This window comes from Hyperolius riggenbachi, chromosome 6, assembly GCF_040937935.1.
Source record: "Hyperolius riggenbachi isolate aHypRig1 chromosome 6, aHypRig1.pri, whole genome shotgun sequence".
NCBI classification, from domain to species: Eukaryota; Metazoa; Chordata; class Amphibia; order Anura; family Hyperoliidae; genus Hyperolius; species Hyperolius riggenbachi.
The window spans coordinates 181,830,863-181,855,061 of record NC_090651.1 but is presented as its reverse complement, the minus strand read 5'-3'; the positions used below and the strand labels follow the sequence as shown (position 1 = coordinate 181,855,061).

At 45.6% G+C, this 24,199-nt stretch overlaps 1 protein-coding gene across 2 annotated transcripts in view; it reads left to right on the top strand.

The window, feature by feature from the left end:
* The window catches only part of IFT56 (intraflagellar transport 56), a 1,305,114-nt gene that overhangs the window by 1,200,427 nt on the left and 80,488 nt on the right, over positions 1–24,199 (top strand). For both annotated transcript variants that reach the window (XM_068242694.1, XM_068242695.1), the window contains one exon: positions 22,686–22,819. In XM_068242694.1, coding sequence (XP_068098795.1) covers positions 22,686–22,819 — 134 coding nt within the window. The remainder of the gene's footprint in view (positions 1–22,685; positions 22,820–24,199) is intronic.

Below are 24,199 nucleotides of genomic sequence, written 5' to 3'. Positions count from 1 at the left end.
TTATTTGTAAAAAATGTTTGGAATCAAATATGATTTTCGTTCCACTTCTCACGTGTACACCACTTTGCATTGGTCTTTCACGTGGAATTCCAATAAAATTGATTCATGTTTGTGGCAGTAATATGACAAAATGTGGAAAACATCAAGGGGGCGGAATACTTTTGCAAGTCACTGTATGACGCTACTTTGGCTTATTAACGTAGGTAATCTGCCCCTTTTCTAATCGGCATAACCTCAATCATATTTTAATTAGAAATTATGACTCAATTGTTGACACTAATGGTGTTCTTTTACATCTTTCTGAATCTGATGGACGCCAAGATATGTGCGTATGTTCTTTAACTTATTCTTTGAAACTTGCCATGCTCTTATGTTACATCATTTATTAACGGGGATTTCCTGAACGCCCCCTGTGGTCACAGGTTGTACTGTCTTGTTAACATGGCTTATTGGTTAGCTTTTGTATTTATAACAAACAGCCATCTGTTTTAATACATGCTAAAATATATAGTAGTAAGAAGAGGGGTTCACCGCTACACTGCAAGCTGCCAGAGACAGTGCTGGACCCTTGTTTGCTTGATCCAATCAATATATAAAGTAGTAAGGAAGGTCCGCAACAATGTCCCTTCTTGAAGCTCAATGTTTATTTAGGACATATCCTCATATCAGTAAAAAAGCACTGCTGACATGTTTCGGGCCAGATTTGCCCTTAATCATAACACAGCCGATCTCTTCTGTTTTAATGTAGGTGGTGACAAACCAGGGCGGAGCACAGACCACTCCTCTAAGAGGAGGGACCATGGACCAATGTCATACTCCACACATGTGGAAGTCACAACCCTATACAGACATATACTTATAATCAAAAAAGTCATACAAATGAAGCATAAAACCAAAATGTAACAAAAACAGGAAAGGAACAACAAAATAGAATCACACAGATTAAATAGAGCCGCATGTAAGGACCCGAATGCACACTATGATGCATCAGATAAAGTTCTCAACTAAATGCATATATTTCATATATTTCAAACTGTCACCAGAGCCAAGTCCCACCTGGCATTTAGTCCTTTTGGAGCTCTCGTTCTGAGACAGAAAATCCATAGAGCCTCTCTTTTACGAATTGTTGACAGTAGATCACCTCCTCTCTAGCTTTTAGAGGTCTAGTGGTGCATCCCACATACTGTGTTGAACATAAAGTGCAAGTAACCAAATAAATCACATTTTTGGTATTACAGTTAATGAAATGTTTAAGGGGGGACCCATAGCCATTGGTGAGCAACCTAACTGTCTGAGTGGCATTATCTCAGCATCAATAGGAAAAAACAGTTGAGTCAGGCACTGCAGTGATTGCTGTTTTAATGGTGTTTCAGGTTGAAGTAAATCACCATAGTTGTATAAAAAATTGTGACATTTAAAAGGTAGGTACAGAACATCATCATCAATGAAAAAATTCGTCAAGTGCAAAATTCGTCAGGTGCAAACATCTTGTGCATTCAAACAGTTGCAAGAGGAGGATGTCCTACCATGTCAGAAGGTGGCGGTGGTGGGTGCAGGGCAAAAACGGTAGCCTAACGGCCGTTTCGCACGGCGGTGCTTCTTCCGAGGCTGATCGGAAGAAGCACCGCCGTGCGAAACGGCCGTTAGGCTACCGTTTTTGCCCTGCACCCACCACCGCCACCTTCTGACATGGTAGGACATCCTCCTCTTGCAACTGTTTGAATGCACAAGATGTTTGCACCTGACGAATTTTGCACTTGACGAATTTTTTCATTGATGATGATGTTCTGTACCTACCTTTTAAATGTCACAATTTTTGATACAACTATGGTGATTTACTTCAACCTGAAACACCATTAAAACAGCAATCACTGCAGTGCCTGACTCAACTGTTTTTTCCTATTGATGCTGATCCAATGTGTGTATTCCATTCATTTGTCATGAGCACGCAGTATTTATTACAATAAGAAGGTGGCCTTTAGAACATCTCTCTTTCCTTACTCCCAGTGATACGGTTACAGACTTTGTAGTGCCGGCAACCTTTTACTCCTTGAATCGATCTGAGTGGCATTATGGACCACACAATAATGACACGTAGGGAGTGCACATTTGTAAGACCTCTTAGTCGAGAGCCAAGTGGTGGTGGTCGCATCAGAACCAAAAAGACTAGGGGATAAAATACTCCCGAGGGTGGGAGCACGCCTACTAGCAAAACTTATGCCCTTCTGTAGATAGGGCCGTATGTCACCATCACCCTCCAAAATGGGCAAACATTTCTCAATAATACGCTTGACGTTATAAATTTCTGAGCTATAACTAGTGACAAAAACAGGTCTCTCCGGAAGTTTGGTTTCAGAGGCAGAACCACGCACCAATTGACTCCTGGGGATCGATAGAGTTTGTTGCCTACCCCTGTCAACCATCCACTTGGGATAACCTCTGTCCCGTAGACGGTCCTCCACTATGGAGAACTCATGTGACAGGGTCCCTTCATCCGAGCAATTCTGGTGGGCCCGAATCAATTCCCCCACCGGGATTGCCCGGATGGTATGTCCAGGATGGCAACTGTTCGCTCGCAGGGTAGAATTTCCTGCACATATCTTTCTATATGTCTTGGTGTGGATCTTATTAGAACCAGTATCACCCACAAGTGTGAGATCCAGGTAATCAATGTATTGTTGCTGCCAGGTATATGTGAAACTCAAGTTACACTGATTGTCATTTAGGGATGTCATAAAGGTGTCAACTGAGGGCCGATCTCCTCTCCAGTTAACCAAAATATCATCTATGAACCTCCCATACCACGCAACACTGTTCCGAAGGCATCCCCCACCCCCAAAGATGTGGAACTTCTCCCACCACCCCATATAAAGATGAGCCAGGGATGGGGAGAATTTAGCCCCCATGGAGGCCCCACACCTCTGGAGGTAGAAGACGCCATCGAACATAAAAAAGTTGCGGGTCAGGAGGAATTCAGCGGCAGCACAAATGAACACCCGTAGGTCAGAAGATAATTCTGAATACTTCTCTAGGTGATATTGTATAGCCGTCAGAGCCAGATGGTGCGGAATGCATGAGTACAGGGCTTTAGCATCAATAGTAAGCCAACTACAACTGTCATCCCACCCAACTCTCTCCAAGCTTGCCAGCAGATGTTTAGAATCTTTTAGGTAACCTGGGAGTCTCCTAACCAAGGGCTGCAGCATGGAGTCTACCCAATCACTCAGGCGCTCCCCCAAGGACCCTATGCCCACAACAATGGGTCTACCCTCGGGAGGAGCGCCTGGTTTATGTATATTGGGGAGGTGGTGAAAAATAGGAATAGTAGGGTGTGTAACACCCAAATAACTCACCAATTTGTGTTCTAATACCCCCAGACTCTCTCCATATCTAAGAAGGCTAAAAAGCTGTTTTTGATATTCCTGTGTAGGGTTTCCTGTTAAACGGGTATACGTAGTGGGATCCTCAACCTGTCTCAGGGCCTCTGCCCTGTAGTCAGATTTATTGATGATTACCACCGCCCCCCCTTTATCTGCATTTCGTATGATAACATCTTGGTTGTTTTGCAGATTCCTAATAGCCTGCTGTTCAGCTCTGGTAAGATTAGACTTAGATGATATGGAGGGTGTGCCAGCCAACTTGATCAGTTCCGATTCCACCAAATCCTGGAAAATTTCCACAGGAGGTGTTCTGGCCGTTAATGGATAAAAGTCAGGATTTCTAATCCTAACAGGCTGTACATCAACTACCGATACTAGACCTGTGCTCTCGGACACCAAAGAATCCAGGGTCCATTTAGCACATGTGTCCTGGAAATTTCCGATATCGGGTATTTCAGTCCCTAAATGGCCACCTCCCTGGGTACTCTCCTTATCAGATTTAAAATATTTCATCAAGAGGATATTCCTAATGAACTTGTTCACATCTATTAGGGTGTTAAAAACATCAAAATGATGCGTAGGTGAAAAAGACATGCCTTTAGATAGCACTGACAATTTTGTTTCCGTAAAGGTGAAGTCAGAAAGATTAACAACATTGACCGGCACACTAGAAGAGTGACCCTTTTGTTTACCTTTAGTGTGCTTTATTCCCGCCCTTCTAGTCCTCCTCCTCTCCTGTCTTTGTTTGGATGTTTCTTGTGTCGCTTGAAGGAGGTAGACCTGTTCTGTAAGTTTTTTTGAAAAAGAGGATTGGACCTTCTTGATAGATTGTGCACCTATGGACTCATCCGTGACACTGGCATTCAGAAGGGGACCCCCAAGCCTAGAAGGACTACCTGAGTATTCTCTATGTGAGTTGTTGTCATTTGAAAACATGACTCTCCTTCTGTTCCTGGATCGTGACCTACGTATAGTGGTAGCTGGAGATTTAGGTGGAGCCTCCCACTTGCCCCACTGATATACCAGATCTTGTTCATAATCATTGGTATCCCTGATATACTTTTATTTCTTTATTTTCTCTTAGTTTCAGTGATCACAGCTTCCAATTTGGAGATATTTTCCTGTAACCTTTCATGTAACTCATTATACTGTTGCAATGTATCATATTTCGACAAATTTTGTGTTAACGCAGATATTTTCACTCTAATGTCCACGAGTTTATTCTCCTCATATTTAATAATGAGTTTCATTAATTTCAATGAACAATCAGTGAGTAAAGTGTTCCACTCAACCAAGAACTCTTCACAATATGTTGTGGTGGGAATCTTTTTAATACGAAGCCCTCGTGGGACAATTCCCTCCGCCACATACTGCTTGAGTGTGGACTGATCCCACCACACCTTAGTCTCTTTACTCATCAGATCTTGCAATTGTACAAAAGAAGTTCTAATGGTGGCCATACATGGTACAATAAAAACGTTTGATTATCCCGTTTATTCAATGTAAATGATCAAATCGAATGAAAGTTGAAAATATTTTTTTTTTTTCGATCAAGACATTTGAACGATTATCCCGTTTTTTCGAGAAAAATCAGATCGGACATGCTGGAAAAATCTTTATATTCGATCTAATGGAATAATTAAACTAAATTATCTAATCGAAAAAATTAAAAATTGTACCATGTATGGCTACCCTAAGGCCCACTTCCGGTTGTGCAACACATACATCAGATTTCCTAGAGAACACTGCTGTAAATTTATTATAACGATCCGGATTAGAGTCTAGGTCTGTCATAGGAATAATATGCTTTTGATGCTGTGGGGGAAATTTACTTAAGAGTTCCTGAATGGCAATGTCCAAGGGATTATCATTATGTGGATCCACAGAATTGGTGTCAGCACAAATGGATCTAATGTCGGATGCAAGAGCACCTGCAAGGCTCTGGTGATCAGAGGTACATTCAGTCTCTAATGCAGTGGATGTAAAGCTGGCACTCTGATGTGCCAAAGTGATGGACTCCAAGGCCTGAGGGGGCAAGTCTGTGGAGGTGATTGGGAAATGTAAGGAAAGTCTTTTTACCTTCTTTGATGCCTCTATTCCCCGGTTCAAGTCCTCCATTAAGCCCTTCACTAAGTCCCGGCAGTGTGGACGCCAGATATCCGACGTATGACTCGCTTCTGCCGGTATCTCTGTGGGGAGAGAGGTTTGCAAATGCAAATCCTTCTCTTTTCTCCTTGCTCCCAGACCTTTGTCTTGCCGCAGAGTGCCAAGCGCGGTTGGACCCGTAGGAGGAAACCGTTCCCCGTCTAGCATCTGCGCAGGAAACCCCGTCTGCGTCACTTCCGGTTCCGCTCTTGGTAGCGCTGAGTGTTCCAGACTATCAGCCAGGTTCACCCATGATGTACCGCTCCGCCCGATGTCCACCATTCCCTCTCGCCGGCCTGTACTTGTGTCTCCCCTAGCATGGGGGACAACGCCATTTGCATCTGCGGCCACAGTCCAGGATTCAGAAGGCCTCCCCGGCTGGGTAAGTGGACATCTTGGAGCTTTAACAACCGGATCCAACTTGCTCCGAGTGAGATATTTGTAAATGTCACTTCTTTCATAAGTAGAGTGGGTCCGAACCTCCGATTTTCGGTTCGCGAACCGGGTTCGCGAACTTCCGCGGAAGGTTCGGTTCGCGTAAACGTTCGTGAACCGCAATAGACTTCAATGGGGATGCGAACTTTGAAAAAAAAAAAATTATGCTGGCCACAAAAGTGATGGAAAAGATGTTTCAAGGGGTCTAACACCTTGACCCCCAGGTGGAGGAGTGGGATACATGCCAAAAGTCCCCGGGAAAAATCTGGATTTGACGCAAAGCAGCGTTTTAAGGGCAGAAATCACATTGAATGCTAAATGACAAGCCTAAAGTGCTTTAAAACATCTTGCATGTGTATACATCAATCAGGTAGTGTAATTAAGGTACTGCTTCACACTGACACACCAAACTCACCGTGTAACGCCACGCAAACAGCTGTTTGTGTAGTGACGGCCGTGCTGGACTGGTGCGCACCATGGCGAGAGTGCAGGTTTTGGTGGCTTTACAGCCCATATGGTCGCCTGGCTGATGTAGCTGAATGACAGAACAGTGACTGTCCAGCTGATCAAATTTGGTCTGACCACAATGAGGCAACGACCTTATTATCGTGGGTGTGCCCCCCGAGACACTCATCTAGGCGCCGGTCATTGCTTCATTGTGATACGCAAGCCCCTTCACCACGGCAAGGTAATGATCACGAAGGGGAATGGGCGCATGTACATGCCTTTTCTTTTGTTGTTTCAGCTGCCCGCAGTGCAGCCAGAAAAATTAGGCAGTCATGTACACGCACCAGAAAAATTATTACAGCGGTCGCTGCTAGCAGCGGCCTAAAAAATTCAGCAATCCGCCTGGAGTCCCGGACCCTGTTGGTGGTGGCGGAGAAGGTAGTCAAGCGGCCTGCAGGCAGACATGCTGTGTGGAGGGACTGGGAGTGACTTAGTCTTCTTGTGGCAGGCCAGGCAGCCAGTCACACGGCGTGCAGGCAGAGATGCTGTGTGTGCGGGGACTGACTTAGTCTTGGGGCGGGCAGCAGCCCTCCGGGATCCATGCCTCATTCATTTTGATAAAGGTGAGGTACTTAACAGTTTTGTGACTTAGGCGACTTCTCTTCTCAGTGACAATGCCTCCAGCTGCGCTGAAGGTCCTTTCTGACAGGACGCTTGCGGCAGGGCAGGAGAGAAGTTGGATGGCAAATTGGGACAGCTCTGGCCACAGGTCAAGCCTGCGCACCCAGTAGTTCAAGGGTTCCTCATCGCTGTTCACAGCAGTGTCTACATCCACACTTAAGGCCAGGTAGTCGGCTACCTGCCGTTCCAGGCGTTGGTGGAGGGTGGATCCGGAAGGGCTACGGCGAGGCGTTGGACTAAAGAACGTCCGCATGTCCGACATCACCATGAGATCGCTGGAGCGTCCTGTCTTTGACTGCGTGGACACGGGAGGAGGATTAGTGGCAGTGGTACCTTGCTGGCGTTGTGCTGTCACATCACCCTTTAAGGCATTGTAAAGCATAGTTGACAGCTTGTTCTGCATGTGCTGCATCCTTTCCACCTTCAGGTGAGTTGGTAACAGGTCCGCCACTTTGTGCCTGTACCGAGGGTCTAGTAGTGTGGCCACCCAGTACAGCTCATTCCCCTTGAGGTTTTTTATACGGGGGTCCCTCAACAGGCAGGACAGCATAAAAGACGACATCTGCACAAAGTCGGATCCAGATGTACCATCCATCTCCTCTTGCTCTTCCTCAGTGACGTCACGTAAGTCAACCTCCTCCCCCCAGCCACGAACAATACCACGGGAAGGTTGAGCAGTACAAGCCCCCTGCGACGCCTGCTGCGGTTGTTCTCCTGCCGCCGTCCCCTCCTCCTCCCCCAAAGAAACACCTTGCTCATCATCCTCTGAGTCTGACTCGTCTTCTGCATACGACTTCTCTTCTTCCTCCTCCTCCCCCCTCTGTGCTGCCGCAGGTGTTGAGGAAACAGCTGGGTCTGATGAAAATTGGTCCCATGCCTGTTCCTGCCGTAACTGTTCCTGGTCACGCTCATTCGCAGCTTCATCTGTCACTCTACGCACAGCACGCTCCAAGAAGTAAGCGTAGGGAATCAAGTCGCTGATGGTGCCTTCACTGCGGCTCACCAGGTTGGTCACCTCCTCAAACAGCCGCATGAGCCTGCATGCATTTCTCATCAGTGTCCAGTTGTCAGGCCAGAACATCCCCATCTTCCCAGACTGTTTCATTCTACTGTAGTTGTAGAGGTACTGGGTGACGGCTTTCTTCTGTTCTAGCAGGCGGGAGAACATGAGCAGGGTCGAATTCCAGCGAGTCGGGCTATCGCAAATCGGGCGTCTCGCCGGCAAGTTTTTTTTCCGCTGAATTTCCGCAAAGCGTGCCACGGCTGTGTAAGACTGCCTCAAATGCCCACAGAACTTCCTGGCCTGCTTCAGGACATCCGCTAAGCCAGGGTACTTTGACACAAATCTTTGAACAACTAGATTCATGACATGTGCCATGCAGGGTATGTGTGTCAGCTTCCCCATATGCAAAGCGGCAAGCAGATTGCTGCCGTGGTCGCACACCACGTTGCCTATCTCCAGGTGGTGCGGGGTCAGCCACTCATCCACCTGTTTCTTAAGAGCAGCCAGGAGAGCTGCTTCAGTGTGACTCTCCACTTTGAGGCAAGACATGTCTAAGATGGCGTGACACCGTCGTACCTGGCATGCAGCATAGGCCCTGCGGAGCTGGGGCTGTGTAGCTGGAGAGGAGAACTGCCACTCAGCCAAGGAGGAGGAGGACAGCGAAGAGCATGTAGCAGGAGGAGAGGAGGTGGCAGGAGGCCTGCCTGCAAGCCGTGGAGGTGTCACAATTTGGTCCGCTGCGCCCTGCTTGCCATCGTTCACCAGGTTGACCCAATGGGCTGTGTACGTAATGTAGCGGCCCTGCCCGTGCTTGGCAGACCAGGCATCCGTGGTCAGGTGTACCCTTGACCCAACGCTCTTCGCAAGAGATGACACCACTTGCCTCTCAACTTCACGGTGTAGTTGGGGTATGGCCTTTCTAGAAAAATAAGTGCGGCCTGGCATCTTCCACTGCGGTGTCCCGATGGCCACAAATTTACGGAAGGCCTCAGAGTCCACCAGCCAGTATGGTAACAGCTGGCGAGCTAACAGTTCCGCCACGCCAGCTGTCAGACGCCGGGCAAGGGGGTGACTGGCCGAAATTGGCTTCTTCCGCTCAAACATTTCCTTCACGGACACCTGACTGCTGCTGTGGGCAAAGGAGCAGGAAGCGCTCAAGGGCAGAGGCGGAGTGGAGGAGGGTGCCTGTGAAGGTGCAAGGGAGAAAGCGGCAGAAGCAGATGATGCACCTGAAGGAAGAAGAGGAGAAGGAGGGTGACTTTTCTTTTGTGTGCTGCTGCTGCTTTTGCTCAGGTGGCCATCCTATTGCTGTTTGTGCCTTTTCTCCAGGTGCCTTCGTAAGACATTTGTCCCTACGTGAGTGTTGGCCTTTCCACGGCTCAATTTTTGTTGGCAGAGCGAACAGATGGCTTTGCTCCGATCTGAGGCACACACATTAAAAAATTTCCACACCGCTGAGCCACCCTGGGATGTGGGCACTATGGGGACCTCAGCAGCTGATGCTGAAGGGCAAGTTGGCTGGCTGTACATAGGTGGCGATACATGGTGCCGGACACTGCCACCAGCTGTTTCTGACGAAGAGCTGCCCCAGCTTCTTTCAGCAACTTCTCTCCTCCTACTACTCTCTGACTCCCCCTCTGAACTGTCCCCCTCTTCATCTCCTCTATTGGGAACATACAGAGGATCCGTATCATCGTCATCATCATAATCATCCTGCCCAGCTTCGTTTGCCTCAGAAAAATCCAAACATGCACCATCAGTAGGTCCTTCATCCTCCTTACACGTTACATCCATAGTGGCACAGACTAACCAGCAAGCTCATGGTGACCCAGAACTCATTGGGGTGTGTAAGGGACTACAATGGTCCTAAAAGCCCCCTTACTAAGATGTTAAGAAAAACAAAAGTTTGCTTTCCTAAAACAGAAAAAATTTGCGATAATTCAGGTTGGAGTGAGCTCGAGATGTCTCCTAGGCACCACTGCTGAATATATGCAAATTAACCATTGTACCCTTAGAAGCTAAACACACCTCCAGAACCGCTGGAATGCAATGATGTGTCAGCTTGTTAATATGTACAGAGCCATAATAATCCAACTGTATGCATGTTGGATTATTATGGCTCTGTACATATTAACAAGCTGACACATCATTGCATTCCAGCGGTTCTGGAGGTGTGTTTAGCTCCTAAGGGTACAATGGTTAATTTGCATATATTCAGCAGTGGTGCCTAGGAGATACATCCATAGTGTTGCTGCGTAACTCAGATATATGAGCTGGTGAAAATTCATCTGGCTGTAACAACAATGGCTGAGCATCAGTGATTTCACCACTAAATAATTCTTGCGAAGTGTCAAATGCAGCGGAAGTGGTGCTAGTAGTAGCGCTGGTGGCTGAGCAAGATGAGGTGTTCTGTGTCGCTAAATACTCAACCACGTCCTGACAATCTTGGGAGGTGATGGGACGTGCCTTCTTCCGAGCACTGTACTGTGGGCCAGGTCCACACGAAATTACATTTACACGACCTCGCACAGACCTGCCGGGTGGCCTTCCTCTGGCTCTGGCACTACCTCTTCCTCTACCTGTTTTGTCCATATCGGGTATGCACAGAGTGGTATATCACACTGCGTGCACTCACGTAGGTAGGTGGGTTCACTTAACTGCACAGGTATGCGCACTGATGCGGTGGGTTCACTGAACAGAACAGGTATGCAGTGGCGGGTACACTGAACAGAACAGGTATGCAGTGGCGGGTTCACTGAACACAACAGGTATGCAGTGGCGGGTTCACAGAACAGGTATGCAGTGGCAGGTTCACTGAACAGGTATACAGTGGCGGGTTCACTGAACACAACAGGTATGCAGTGGCGGGTTCACAGAACAGGTATGCAGTGGCGGGTTCACTGAACAGTACAGGTATGCAGTGGTGGGTTCACTGAACAGAACAGGTATACAGTGGCAGGTTCACTGAACAGAACAGGTATACAGTGGCGGGTTCACTGAACACAACAGGTATGCAGTGGCGGGTTAACTGAACAGGTATACAGTGGCGGGTTCACTGAACAGAACAGGTATGCAGTGGCGGGTTCACTGAACAGAACAGGTATGCAGTGGCAGGTTCACTGAACAGAACAGGTATGCAGTGGTGGGTTCACAGAACAGGTATGCAGTGGCAGGTTCACAGAACAGGTATACAGTGGCGGGTTTACTGAACACAACAGGTATGCAGTGGCGGGTTCACAGAACAGGTATGCAGTGGCGGGTTCACTGAACAGTACAGGTATGCAGTGGCGGGTTCACTGAACAGAACAGGTATACAGTGGCAGGTTCACTGAACAGAACAGGTATACAGTGGCGGGTTCACTGAACACAACAGGTATGCAGTGGCGGGTTAACTGAACAGGTATACAGTGGCGGGTTCACTGAACAGAACAGGTATGCAGTGGCGGGTTCACTGAACAGAACAGGTATGCAGTGGCGGGTTCACTGAACAGAACAGGTATGCAGTGGTGGGTTCACAGAACAGGTATGCAGTGGCAGGTTCACAGAACAGGTATACAGTGGCGGGTTCACTGAACAGAACAGGTATACAGTGGCAGGTTCACTGAACAGAACAGGTATACAGTGGCGGGTTCACTGAACACACCAGGTATGCAGTGGCGGGTTCACTGAACAGAACAGGTATGCAGTGGTGGGTTCACTGAACAGGAATACAGTGGCGGGTTCACTGAACAGACCAGGTATGCAGTGGCGGGTTCACTGAACAGAACAGGTATACAGTGGCAGGTTCACTGAACAGAACAGGTATACAGTGGCGGGTTCACTGAACAGAACAGGTATGCAGTGGCGGGTTCAATGAACAGAACAGGTATGCAGTGGCGGGTTCACTGAACAGAACAGGTATGCAGTGGCGGGTTCACTGAACAGGTATGCAGTGGTGGGTTCACTGAACAGGTATGCAGTGGTGGGTTCACAGTACAGGTATGCAGTGGTGGGTTCACAGAACAGGTATGCAGTGGCAGGTTCACTGAACAGGTATGCAGGTATCCAGTGGGCTCACTGAACAGAACGGGTATGGTGGGCTGAACAGAACAGGTATGCAGCCAGGAACAAGCTAAGCCTAACTAATCTTTCCCTATGAGAGACAGTCTGCAGCAGCTCACCCTACTCTCACTAAAGCAGGCACACGAGTGAGCTTAATGGCCGCCGCTGCCTGCCTTTTATTAGGGGGGAGTGGCTCCAGGGGCTAGTGTAGCCTAATTGGCTACACTGGGCCTGCTGACTGTGATGTAGAGGGTCATCATGGTGCATTATGGGGCGAACCGAACTTCCGCAAAACTTGGCCTGCGGGACGCGAACACGAATCACTGAAGTTCACATGGAACCGTTCGCAGGCGAACCGTTCGGCCCAACTCTATTCATAAGCAGTGCTATGTGTGTTGCTCCTCAAATTGCGTTGTTCCTTAGACGCCATGGTATAAAGTGCTTCACTGAGAGGAAAATGTGAATAATTATAAGTCCTTGAGCTTTGCTTCGCAGGAGCTGGTGATAAGCTGATTCAATGTAGTAAGAAGAGGGGTTCACCACTACACTGCAAGCTGCCAGAGACAGTGCTGGACCCTTGGTTGCTTGATCCAATCAATATATAAAGTAGTAAGGAAGGTCCGCAACAATGTCCCTTCTTGAAGCTCAATGTTTATTTAGGACGTATCCTCATATCAGTAAAAAAAGCACTGCTGACATGTTTCAGGACAGATTTGCTAAAATAACACAGCCGATCTCTTCTGTTTTAATGTAGGTGGTGACAAACCAGGGCGGAGCACAGACCACTCCTCTAAGAGGAGGGACCATGGACCAATGTCATACTCCACACATGTGGAAGTCACCACCCTTTACAGACATATACTTATAATCTATAGTCTTTCTACCTAAGCGAGGAGGTGATCTACTGTCAATAATTCGTAAAAGAGAGGCTCTATGGATTTTCCGTCTCGGAACGAGAGCTCCGAAAGGACTAAATGCCAGGTGGGACTTGGCTCTGGTGACAGTTTGAAATATATGAAATATATGCAATTCGTTGAGAACTTTATCTGATGTATCATAGTGTGTATTCGGGTCCTTACATGCGGCTCTATTTAATCTGTGTGATTCGTTTTTGTTGTTCCTTTCCTGTTTTTGTTACATTTTGGTTTTATGCTTCATTTGTATGACTTTTTTGATTATAAGTATATGTCTGTATAGGGTGGTGACTTCCAAATGTGTGGAGTATGACATTGGTCCATGGTCCCTCCTCTTAGAGGAGTGGTCTATGCTCCGCCCTGGTTTGTCACCACCTACATAAAAACAGAAGAGATCGGCTGTGTTATTTTAGCTATGATTAAGGGCAAATCTGGCCCGAAACATGTCAGCTGTGCTTTTTTACTGATATGAGGATATGTCCTAAATAAACATTGAGCTTCAAGAAGGGACATTGTTGCGGACCTTCCTTACTACTCTAAAATATATAGAATGCACCTTTATTTACCTTATTATATAAGTCTATCGTTGATCAACTCATTAATCAATAAATCTATGATCACCATACATGATTCTATTCAAGATTAATGTTAACATAAAACAGGCCCAGCTAATGCAGCGTGTGTGTGTTCGGCTTTGCATAAGCAAATTGCATTGCAAAAAACTGAATATAGTCAGAACCTTCTCCAGCGCTATCTTAATATAAACATAGACTTGTTCTAGGAACAAGACAGCTTACTGCAGAAAATAACATTTCAGGTTATTCTAACCAACAATCTAACTGATCAAAGAAGAATTCTGCTTGTAATGATAAAATCATGAAATTAACTCAAATCATCTGCAGAACATTTTAACACATATATAAAAGCAAGATGGGGATTAATATAATTTTCTGACAGGATTTCGTGCTAGTTTTTCGCGCATGCGCCGATGTGACTTTTTGACGCATGCATTGATACAACCTTACCGGCGCATGCGGCAATGTGGACATTTTGACGCATGCGTCCGCGGCATAACACCTGACACTGTCGACCCAGAAATAGACAAATCAGTCCCAGGGAACCCCCACACTTGCGCACAACAGGGCCAGTACGGGAACATCACGGGAGCCTGGGACGGTGAGTGTGACACAGAGCCCTTGGCCACTGTACCATCCAGCCAACTATGATTACAATCCACTTCTATATTGGCACTGTTTTTGGTGTGCTGGAGCCTGTTCCTCTCTCTGTTTACTTCCACTGGTGAACTGACCAATAGGCTTAGGGGGTGTGTTAACCACTTAAGGACTGCAGTCTTAAAACCCCTTAAAGACCAGACACTTTTTTTCTATTCAGAGCACTGCAGCTTTAACAATTTATTGCTCGGTCATACAACCTACCACCTAAATGAATTTTACCTCCTTTTCTTGTCACTAATACAGCTTTCTTTTGGTGCTATTTGATTGCTGCTGTGATTTTTAGTTTTTATTTATTATATTCATCAAAAAAGACATGATTTTTTTTTTAAATGATTTTTTTAGCTTTCTGTGCTGACATTTTTCAAATAAATTTAAATTTCTATATAAATTTTTGTCCAAATGTATTGTGCTACATGTCTTTGATAAAAAAAAATCCAATAAGTGTATGTTTATTGGTTTGGGTAAAGGTTATAGTGTTTACAAACTATGGGGCAAAAAGTGAATTTTCCCATTTTGAAGCATCTCTGACTTTTCTGAGCACCTGTCATGTTTCGTGAGGTGCTAGAATTCCAGGATAGTATAAATACCCCCCAAATGACCCCATTTTGGAAAGAAGACATCCCAAAGTATTCACTAAGAGGCATGGTGAGTTCATAGAAGATCTTATTTTTTGTCACAAATTAGCGGAAAATGACACTTTGTGACAAAAAAATAAAACAAAGTTTCCATTTCTGCTAACTTGTGACCAAAAAAAATGAAATCTGCCACGGACTCACCATGCCCCTCTCTGAATACTTTGGGGTGTCTACTTTTCAAAATGGAGTCATTTGTGGGGTGTGTTTACTGTCCTGGCATTTTGGGGGGTGCTAAATTGTAAGCATCCCTGTAAAGCCTAAAGGTGCTCATAGGACTTTGGGTCCCTTAGCGCACCTAGGCTGCAAAAAAGTGTCACACATGTGGTATCGCTGTACTCAGGAGAAATAGTATAATGTGTTTTGGGGTGTATTTTTACACATACCCTTGCTGGGTGGGAGAAATATCTCTGTAAATTAGATTTTTTTGTCCATTTACAGAGATAGTTCTCCCACCAGCATGGGTATGTGTAAAAATACACCCCACTTTTTTGAAGCCTAGGTGCGCTAAGGGGCCCAAAGTCCTATGAGTATCTTTAGGATTTTACAGGTCATTTTGAGGCATTTGGTTTCTAGACTACTCCTCACGGTTTAGAACCCTAAAATGCCAGGGCAGTATAGGAACCCAACAAGTGACCCCATTTTAGAAAGAAGACACCCCAAGGTATTCCATTAGGAGTATGGTGAGTTAATAGAAGATTTTATTCTTTGTCACAAGTTAGTGGAAAGTTATGGGCGGCGGCAAAGACTGGGCCTAAACGACCGCAATACGCCCATCGGCGGAGGCGGCGGCAGGCATGGTTATGCGGCGATCAAGTCATTCGTGACGCGATCAGCCGCCGGCGACTGGCTCCGCCCCCCTCGCGCTGTTACCCGCCGGCCATTCGGAAGCGCCGGCGGGTTACTAGCATGTACAGTGTATAATAGGCTTTGTAATGTATACAAAGCCTATTATACTGGCTGCCTCCTGCCCTGGTGGTCCCAGTGTCTGAGGGACCACCAGGGCAGGCTGCAGCCACCCTAGTCTGCACCCAAGCACACTGATTTCCCCCCCCCTGCCCCCTGATCGCCCACAGCACCCCTCAGACCCCCCACCCCCCTGCCCACCCCCCAGACCACTGTTAGCACCCAATCACCCCCCTAATCACCCATCAATCACTCCCTGTCACTTTCTGTCACTGCTATTTTTTTTTTAACCCTAAACTGCCCCCTGCTCCCTCCTGGTCACCCCCCACCCCTCAGATTCTCCCCAGACCCCCCCCCCCCCTGTGTACTGTATGCATCTATCCCCCCTGATCACCTGCCAATTACCTGTCAATCACCCATCAATCACCCCCTGTCACTGCCACCCATCAATCAGCCCCTAACCTGCCCCTTGCGGGCAATCTGATCACCCACCCACACCAATAGATCGCCCGCAGATCCGACGTAAGATCACCTCCCAAGTGCAATGTTTACATCTGTTCTCTACCCTAAACACCCACTAATTACCCATCAATCACCCATCAATCACCCCCTATCACCACCTTTCACTGTTACCCATCAGATCAGACCCTAATCTGCCCCTTGCGGGCACCCAATCACCTGCTCAGATTGCCCTCAGACCCCCCCTTATCAATTCGCCAGTGCAATATTTACATCTGTTCTTCCCTGTAATAACCCACTGATCACCTGTCAATCACCCATCAATCACCCCCTGTCACTGCCACCCATCAATCACCCCCTGTCACTGCCACCCATCAATCAGCCCCTAACCTGCCCCTTGCAGGCAATCTGATCACCCACCCACACCAGTAGATTGCCCGCAGATCCGACGTCAGATCACCTCCCAAGTGCAGTGTTTACATCTGTTCTCTACCCTAAACACCCACTAATTACCCATCAATCACCCCCTATCACCACCTGTCACTGTTATCCATCAGATTAGACCCTAATCTGCCCCTTGCGGGCACCCAATCACCCACCCACATGCTCAGATTGCCCTCAGACCCCCCCTTATCAATTCGTCAGTGCATTATTTACATCTGTTCTTCCCTGTAATAACCCACTGATCACCTGTCAATCACCCATCAATCACCCCCTGTCACTGCCACCCATCAATCAGCCCCTAACCTGCCCCTTGCGGGCAATCTGATCACCCACCCACACCATCAGATTGCCCCAGACCTACCCTCAGATCACCTCCAAAGTGCATTGTTTACATCTGTTCTGCCATCTAATCACCCACTGATCACCCATCAATCAGCCCCTGTCACTGCTACCCATCAGATTAGACCCCTATCTGCCCCTAGGGCACCCAATCACCTGCCCAAACCCTCAGAACGCCCTCAGACCCCAGCCCTGATCACCTCGCCAGTGCATTGCTTGGATCTATTCCCCCTCTAATCACACCTTGAGACACCCATCAATCACCTCCTGTCACCACCTGTCACCCCCTAGCACACCTACCCATCAGATCAGGCCCTAATTTGCCCCGTGTGGGCTCTTGATCACTCGGCCAAACCCTCAGACCCCCCTCAGACCCCCTTCCGATCACCTCCCCAGTGCATTGATTGCATCTATTTTCCCCTCTAACCACCCCCTGAGACACCCATCAATCACCTCCTGTCACCCCCCTAGCACTCCTATCCATCAGATCAGGCCCAATACAACCTGTCATCTAAGAGGCCACCCTGCTTATGACCGGTTCCACAAAATTTGCCCCCTCATAGACCAACTGTCATCAAAATTTGCAGATGCTTATACCCCTGAACAGTCATTTTGAGAAATTTGGTTTCCAGACTACTCACGATTTTGGGCCCGTAAAATGCTAGGGCAGTATAGGAACCCCACAAGTGACCCCATTTTAGAAAAAAGATACCCCAAGGTATTCTGTTAGGTGTATGACGAGTTCCTAGAAGATTTTATTTTTTTGTCAACAGTTAGCGGAAATTGATTTTTATTGTTTTTTCCACAAAGTGTCATTTTTCACTAACTTGTGACAAAAAACAAAATCTTCTATGAACTCACCATACACCTAACGGAATACCTTGGGGTGTCTTCTTTCTAAAATGGGGTCACTTGTAGGGTTCCTATACTGCCCTGGCATTTTAGGGGCCCTAAACCGTGAGGAGTAGTCTAGAAAACAAATGCCTTAAAATGACCTGTGCATAGGACGTTGGGCCCCTTAGCGCACCTAGGCTGCAAAAAAGTGTCACACGTGGTATTGCCGTACTCAGGAGAAGTAGTATAATGTGTTTTGTGGTGTATTTTTACACATACCCATGCTGGGTGGGAGAAATCTCTCTGTAAATGGACAATGGTGTTTAAAAAAAATTAAAAATGTGTCATTTACAGAGATATTTCTCTCACCCAGCATGGTTATATGTAAAAATACACCACAAAACACATTATACTACTTCTCCTGAGTACGGCGATACCACATGTGTGACATTTTTTTGCACCCTAACTGCGCTAAGGGGCCCAAAGTCCAATGAGTACCTTTAGGATTTCAAGGGTCATTTTGCGGCATTTGGTTTCCAGACTACTCCTCACGGTTTAGGGCCCCTAAAATGCCAGAGCAGTATAGGAACCCCACAAGTGACCCCATTTTAGAAAGAAGACACCCCAAGGTATTCTGTTAGGTGTATGATGAGTTCATAGAAGATTTTATTTTTTGTCACAAGTTAGCGGAAATTGATTTGTATTGGGTTTTTTTTCACAAAGTGTCATTTTCCGCTAACTTGTGACAAAAAAAAAATCTTCTATGAACTCACCATACTCCTAACAGAATACCGTGGGGTGTCTTCTTTCTAAAATGAGGTCACTTGTAGGGTTCCTATACTGCCCTGGCATTTTAGGGGCCCTAAACCGTGAGGAGTAGTCTACAATCCAAATGCCTCAAAATGACCTGTGAATAGGACGTTAGGCCCCTTAGCGCACCTAGGTTGCAAAAAAGTGTCACACATGTGGTATCGCCGTACTCAGGAGAAGTAGTATAATATGTTTTGGTGTGTATTTTTATACATACGCATGCTGGGTGGGAGAAATCTCTCTGTAAATGGACAATTGTGTGTAAAAAAATCTAACAATTGTCATTTACAGAGATATTTCTCCCACCCAGCATCTGTATGTGTAAAAATACACCACAAAACACATTATACTACTTCTCCTGAGTACGGCGGTACCACATGTGTGGCACTTTTTTGCACCCTAAGTGCGCTAAGCGGCCCAAAGTCCAATGAGTACCTATAGGATTTCACAGGTCATTTTGCGACATTTGGTTTCAAGACTACTCCTCACGGTTTAGGGCCCCTAAAATGCCAGGGCAGTATAGGAACCCCACAAATTACCCCATTTTAGAAAGAAGACACCCAAAGGTATTCCGTTAGACAAGACAAGACAAATAACTAATAATAAAAAATAATTTATATTGCGCTTTTCTCCTTGCGGACTCAAAGCGCCAGAGCAGAGCAGCAGCCACTAGGGCGCGCTCTATTGGCAGTAGCAGTGTAAGGGAGACTTGCCAAAGGTCTCCTACTGAATTAGTGCTGGCTTACTGAACAGGCGGAGCCGAGATTCGAACCCAGGTCTCCTGTGTCAGAGGCAGAGCCCTTAACCATTACACCATCAGCCAACTGTTAGGAGTATGGTGAGTTCATAGAAGATTTTATTTTTTGTCACAAGTTAGCGGAAAATGACACTTTGTGAAAAAACACAATTAAAATCAATTTCCGCTAACTTGTGACAAAAAAAAAAAAAATCTTCTATGAACTCACCATAATCCTAACGGAATACCTTGGGGTGTCTTCTTTTTAAAATGGGGTCATTTGTGGGGTTCCTATACTGCCCTGGCATTTTAGGGGCCCTAAACCGTGAGGAGTAGTCTTGAACCCAAATGTCGCAAAATGACCTGTGAAATCCTAATGGTACTCATTGGACTTTGGGCCCCTTAGCGCAATTAGGGTGCAAAAAAGTGCCACACATGTGGTATCGCCGTACTCAGGAGAAGTAGTATAATGTGTTTTGGGGTGTATTTTTACACATAACCATGCTGAGTGGGAGAAATATCTCTGTAAATAGACAATTGTGTGTAAAAAAAAATAAAAAATTGTCATTTACGGAGATATTTCTCCTACCCAGCATGGGTATGTGTAAAAATACACCCCAAAACACATTATACTACTTCTCCTGAGTACGGCAATACCACATGTGTGGCACTTTTTTGCAGCCTAACTGCGCTAAGGGGCCCAAAGTCCAACGAGCATCTTTAGGCTTTACAGGGGTGCTTACAATTTAGCACCCCCCAAAATGCCAGGACAGTGAACACACCCCACAAATGACCCCATTTTGGAAAGTAGACACTTCAAGGTGTTCAGAGAGGAGCATAGTGAGTCCGTGGCAGATTTCATTTTTTTTTGTCACAAGTTAGAAGAAATGGAAACTTTTTTTTTTTTGTCACAAAGTGTCATTTTACGCTAACTTGTGACAAAAAATAAAACCTTCTATGAACTCACCATGCCTCTCACTGAATACTTTGGGATGTCTTCTTTCCAAAATGGGGTCATTTGGGGGGTATTTATACTATCCTGGAATTTTAGCACCTCATGAAACATGACAGGTGGTTAGAAAAGGCAGAGATGCTTCAAAATGGGAAAATTCACTTTTGTCACCATAGTTTGTAAACGCTATAACTTTTACCCAATCCAATAAATATACACTGAATGTTTTTTTTTTTTTATGAAAGACATGTAGCAGAATAACTTTCGCGCTCAAATGTATAGGACATTTTACTTTATTTGAAAAATGTCAGCACAGAAAGTTAAAAAAGTCATTTTTTGATAAAATTCATGTCTTTTCTGATGAATATAATAAAAAGTAAAACTCGCAGCAGCAATCAAATAGCACCAAAAGAAAGCTGTATTAGTGACAAGAAAAGGAGGTAAAATTCATTTAGGTGGTAGGTTGTATGAGCGAGCAATAAACTGTGAAAGCTGCAGTGGTCTGAATGGAAAAAAAAGGCTCTGGTCCTTAAAGAGACACTGAAGCGGAAAAAAAATTATGATATTATGATTTGTATGTGTAGTACAGCTAAGAAATAAAACGTTAAGATCAGATACATCAGTCTAATTGTTTCCAGTACAGAAAGAGTTGAGAAACTCCAGTTGTTATCTCTATGCAAACAAGCCATTAAGCTCTCTGACTAATAATGGTGGCCATACACTGGTCGATGTGCCATTAGATCGACCAGCTGACAGATCCCTATCTGATCGAATCTGATCAGAGAGGGATCGTATGGCTGCCTTTACTGCAAACAGATTGTGAATCGATTTCAGCCTGAAACCGATTCACCATCTGCTGAGCTGCTCCTGCCGCCTGTCCCCCCCCCTATACATTACCTGATGCTGGCTCCCGGGCATCTTCTCCGCATTGCACGGCTCTGTTCCGGCTACATCCCGGCGCTTCCTGTGTTACTCCGTGACCAGGAAGTTCAAATAGAGCGCCCTCTATTTGAACTTCCTGGTCACTGCAGTGACACAGGAAGCGCCGGGATGGATGGAGCCGGAACAGAGCCGTGCAGCGCGGAGAACACGCCCGGGAGCCAGCCTCAGGTAATGTATACTTGATCGGATCGGCCGCCGCTAGCGACGCGCACTTTACCCGCGGGCGATCGAGGGTAATTTCCCGCACGGCGCGATCGACGGACCGATCCGATTTCGGGAGGAAATCGGATCGGCTGCTGCGTTCACCGCGAAAGATTGGCAGCAGATTTGATCCCAGGATCGAATCTGCTGTCGAAACGGCCGCGAATCGAGCCAGTGTATGGCCTGCTTAAGTCTTAGTCAGTGGAGAGGGCTGTTATCTGACTTTTATTATCTCAAGTGTTATTGTACTGTTTACTTTTTCTCTGCTAGAGGAGAGGTCATTACTTCACAGACTGCTCTGAAAGACTCATTTTGAATGCTGAGTGTTGTGTAATCTGCACATGTTATAGAATAATGCAATGTTAGAAAAAACACTATATACCTGAAAATAAAAGTATGAGAATATTTTCTTTGCTGCTAATCTTCTAGTAATTATTCATAGTACACAACCAATTCACTATATCTTTTTTTTTTTTTCGCTTCAGTGTCTCTTTAAGGGGCGAAAAGACTGTGGTCCTCAAGTGGTTAAGGCAAGCAGGAGATGCACTTCACACTAATGTCAGCTGTATCTGCAGAAAACAAATGAGCATAGGTGTAAAAATATTCTGTCTAGTATGCAGTACAATCCTATAATTTTCATTACCTCCTACTGTTCTTAGTTCAATAATTTTATTACTATACTCTGAGGTTGATGTGGAAAGAACACTAGCAAAATGGAAACTGTTTTCAAGAGCATTCACTTAAAGCAGATCCGAGATGAAAAACAAACTATAACAAGTAACTTGTCTATATATCTTATCTAAAGTTTAAATAGTTTACCCCTCAGCCTGTGAAAAATTCACTCACCCCTCCCCTCTGCCTGTGAAATCTCTGGCTAGTAACCTCCTCCTGCCCAGACTGAGCTCCTATAAGCCCTTGCTACATTGGTCTGTGTGCCTTGGCGTTTTGGAGAAGCTGTGGGCTTCTCCAAAAAAAGCCTCTTGTTTAGTTTATAGGGCATTAGAATATTAAAACAAAAAAAAAGTATTTGGCTTGAGAAATTCCCTATAAACTATATATATGTAAGGAACACAATTATGCAATGAATAAAAGTTCATCTCGGATCCACTTTGTTTGCTGATATTTCTCGTTTGCTTATTCTTGTTATAGATGGGTCAGTTTTATTATGCTGCAAAAGGTTTTGATGTACTTGAAAGGCTAGACCCAAGCCCTGAATACTGGGAAGGAAAGCGTGGTGCGTGTGTTGGAATCTTTCAGATGATCTTAGCAGGCCGGGAACCCAAGTAAGTATGATATAAATTCACAGTATGCAATATACTGTATAAAAGCTCATGGTTAGCATGTGGTCCCCTAATAAAGGCAAGCACACCAAAGATAGTGACTGGTAATAGTCAAGTTGGAATTACTGTATATTTCCTATTTTATTGAAGAACACCTGAAGTGAAAATAAACCAGCAAGAAAAGCAGTTGTCTATAGTCCTAATCCTAAATAGTACTTTCTTATTTTGATTTTAAAAATCCATGGGCACTCCTTCTAAACCCCCCCCCCCTTACCCATCCCCCACCAACAGCATACTACGTTATAAACCTCCCTTATGGGGAGGTTCATTGTGAAAAAAGTTTGATGGGTGCTCAGTGCACTTTAAGGTTTGCTTAAAGCATACCTGAACTCAGAACTTCCTCTCTGCCCTCTAAGTTACACAACAGCATAATAACCTTTAAAGAAAAACATTTCTTTGTTACAACTGATACAAATCCTGCAATAAATCTGCAGTGTTTCTACTTCCTGCTTTCATGGAAGCAGACATATTAACATACAAGTGCTTTCAAATTAGCCTCTCTGCCGTGGCAGTCAGCTGACACCGCTGAGGGATCAAATTACAACTTTTGATTAATCACAGATGAGGGGGAATTAGACATGCTAAACTCTCTAAGTACATATAGGCTGCATTTCTCTATGTTTTCCTTCTGTCCTGTGCAAGAATTCAGGTCCTGTACACAGCTATTGCATAGTTATTTTGGTTGAAAAAAAGACATACTTACATCAAGTTAAACCAGAAAATAACTAAACACTAGCCTCCACTTTTACATATGTCAGTTGGTCCAGAAGCTGACGAAAAAGTCGTAAAAGGGGGGGAAAAAATTCAGACTCCAGACGGTAATCAAATAAATTCCCTGGATCAACATCACCAAAAATTAAGTTGTAATTATAGTCATGGATGTCTTTCAATGCAAAGAAAGCATCTAAGCTCCTTTAAACGCAGGAATTGAATATGCCATAACTATTTCCTGTTGTAATACATTCGACGCTTTAATCACTCTTACTGTAAAAAAACCTCTTGCTTAAAGGGACCCTAACCAGTACCTAAAATTAAAAATTTCACTTACCTTCCTCAAGCCCACCATAGACCATAGGTCCTGCTGGCGGCTCCGTTACCTGCGACACCCAGGCCGTGTGACGGACCGACTCTTTCTGGATCTGGCTGCTTCTCCTCATCATGTCGGCCACTACACGGTCACCGGCGTGATAGTGCTGCGCATGCGCGGTTCAGAGTTAGAAAACCACGCATGTGCAGAACTGTCACACCGGCCGCCATAATAACGCGTAGTGGGCAGACCCAGGAAGTAGAGATGGGAAGTTCGGATCTTTTCAATGATCCGGA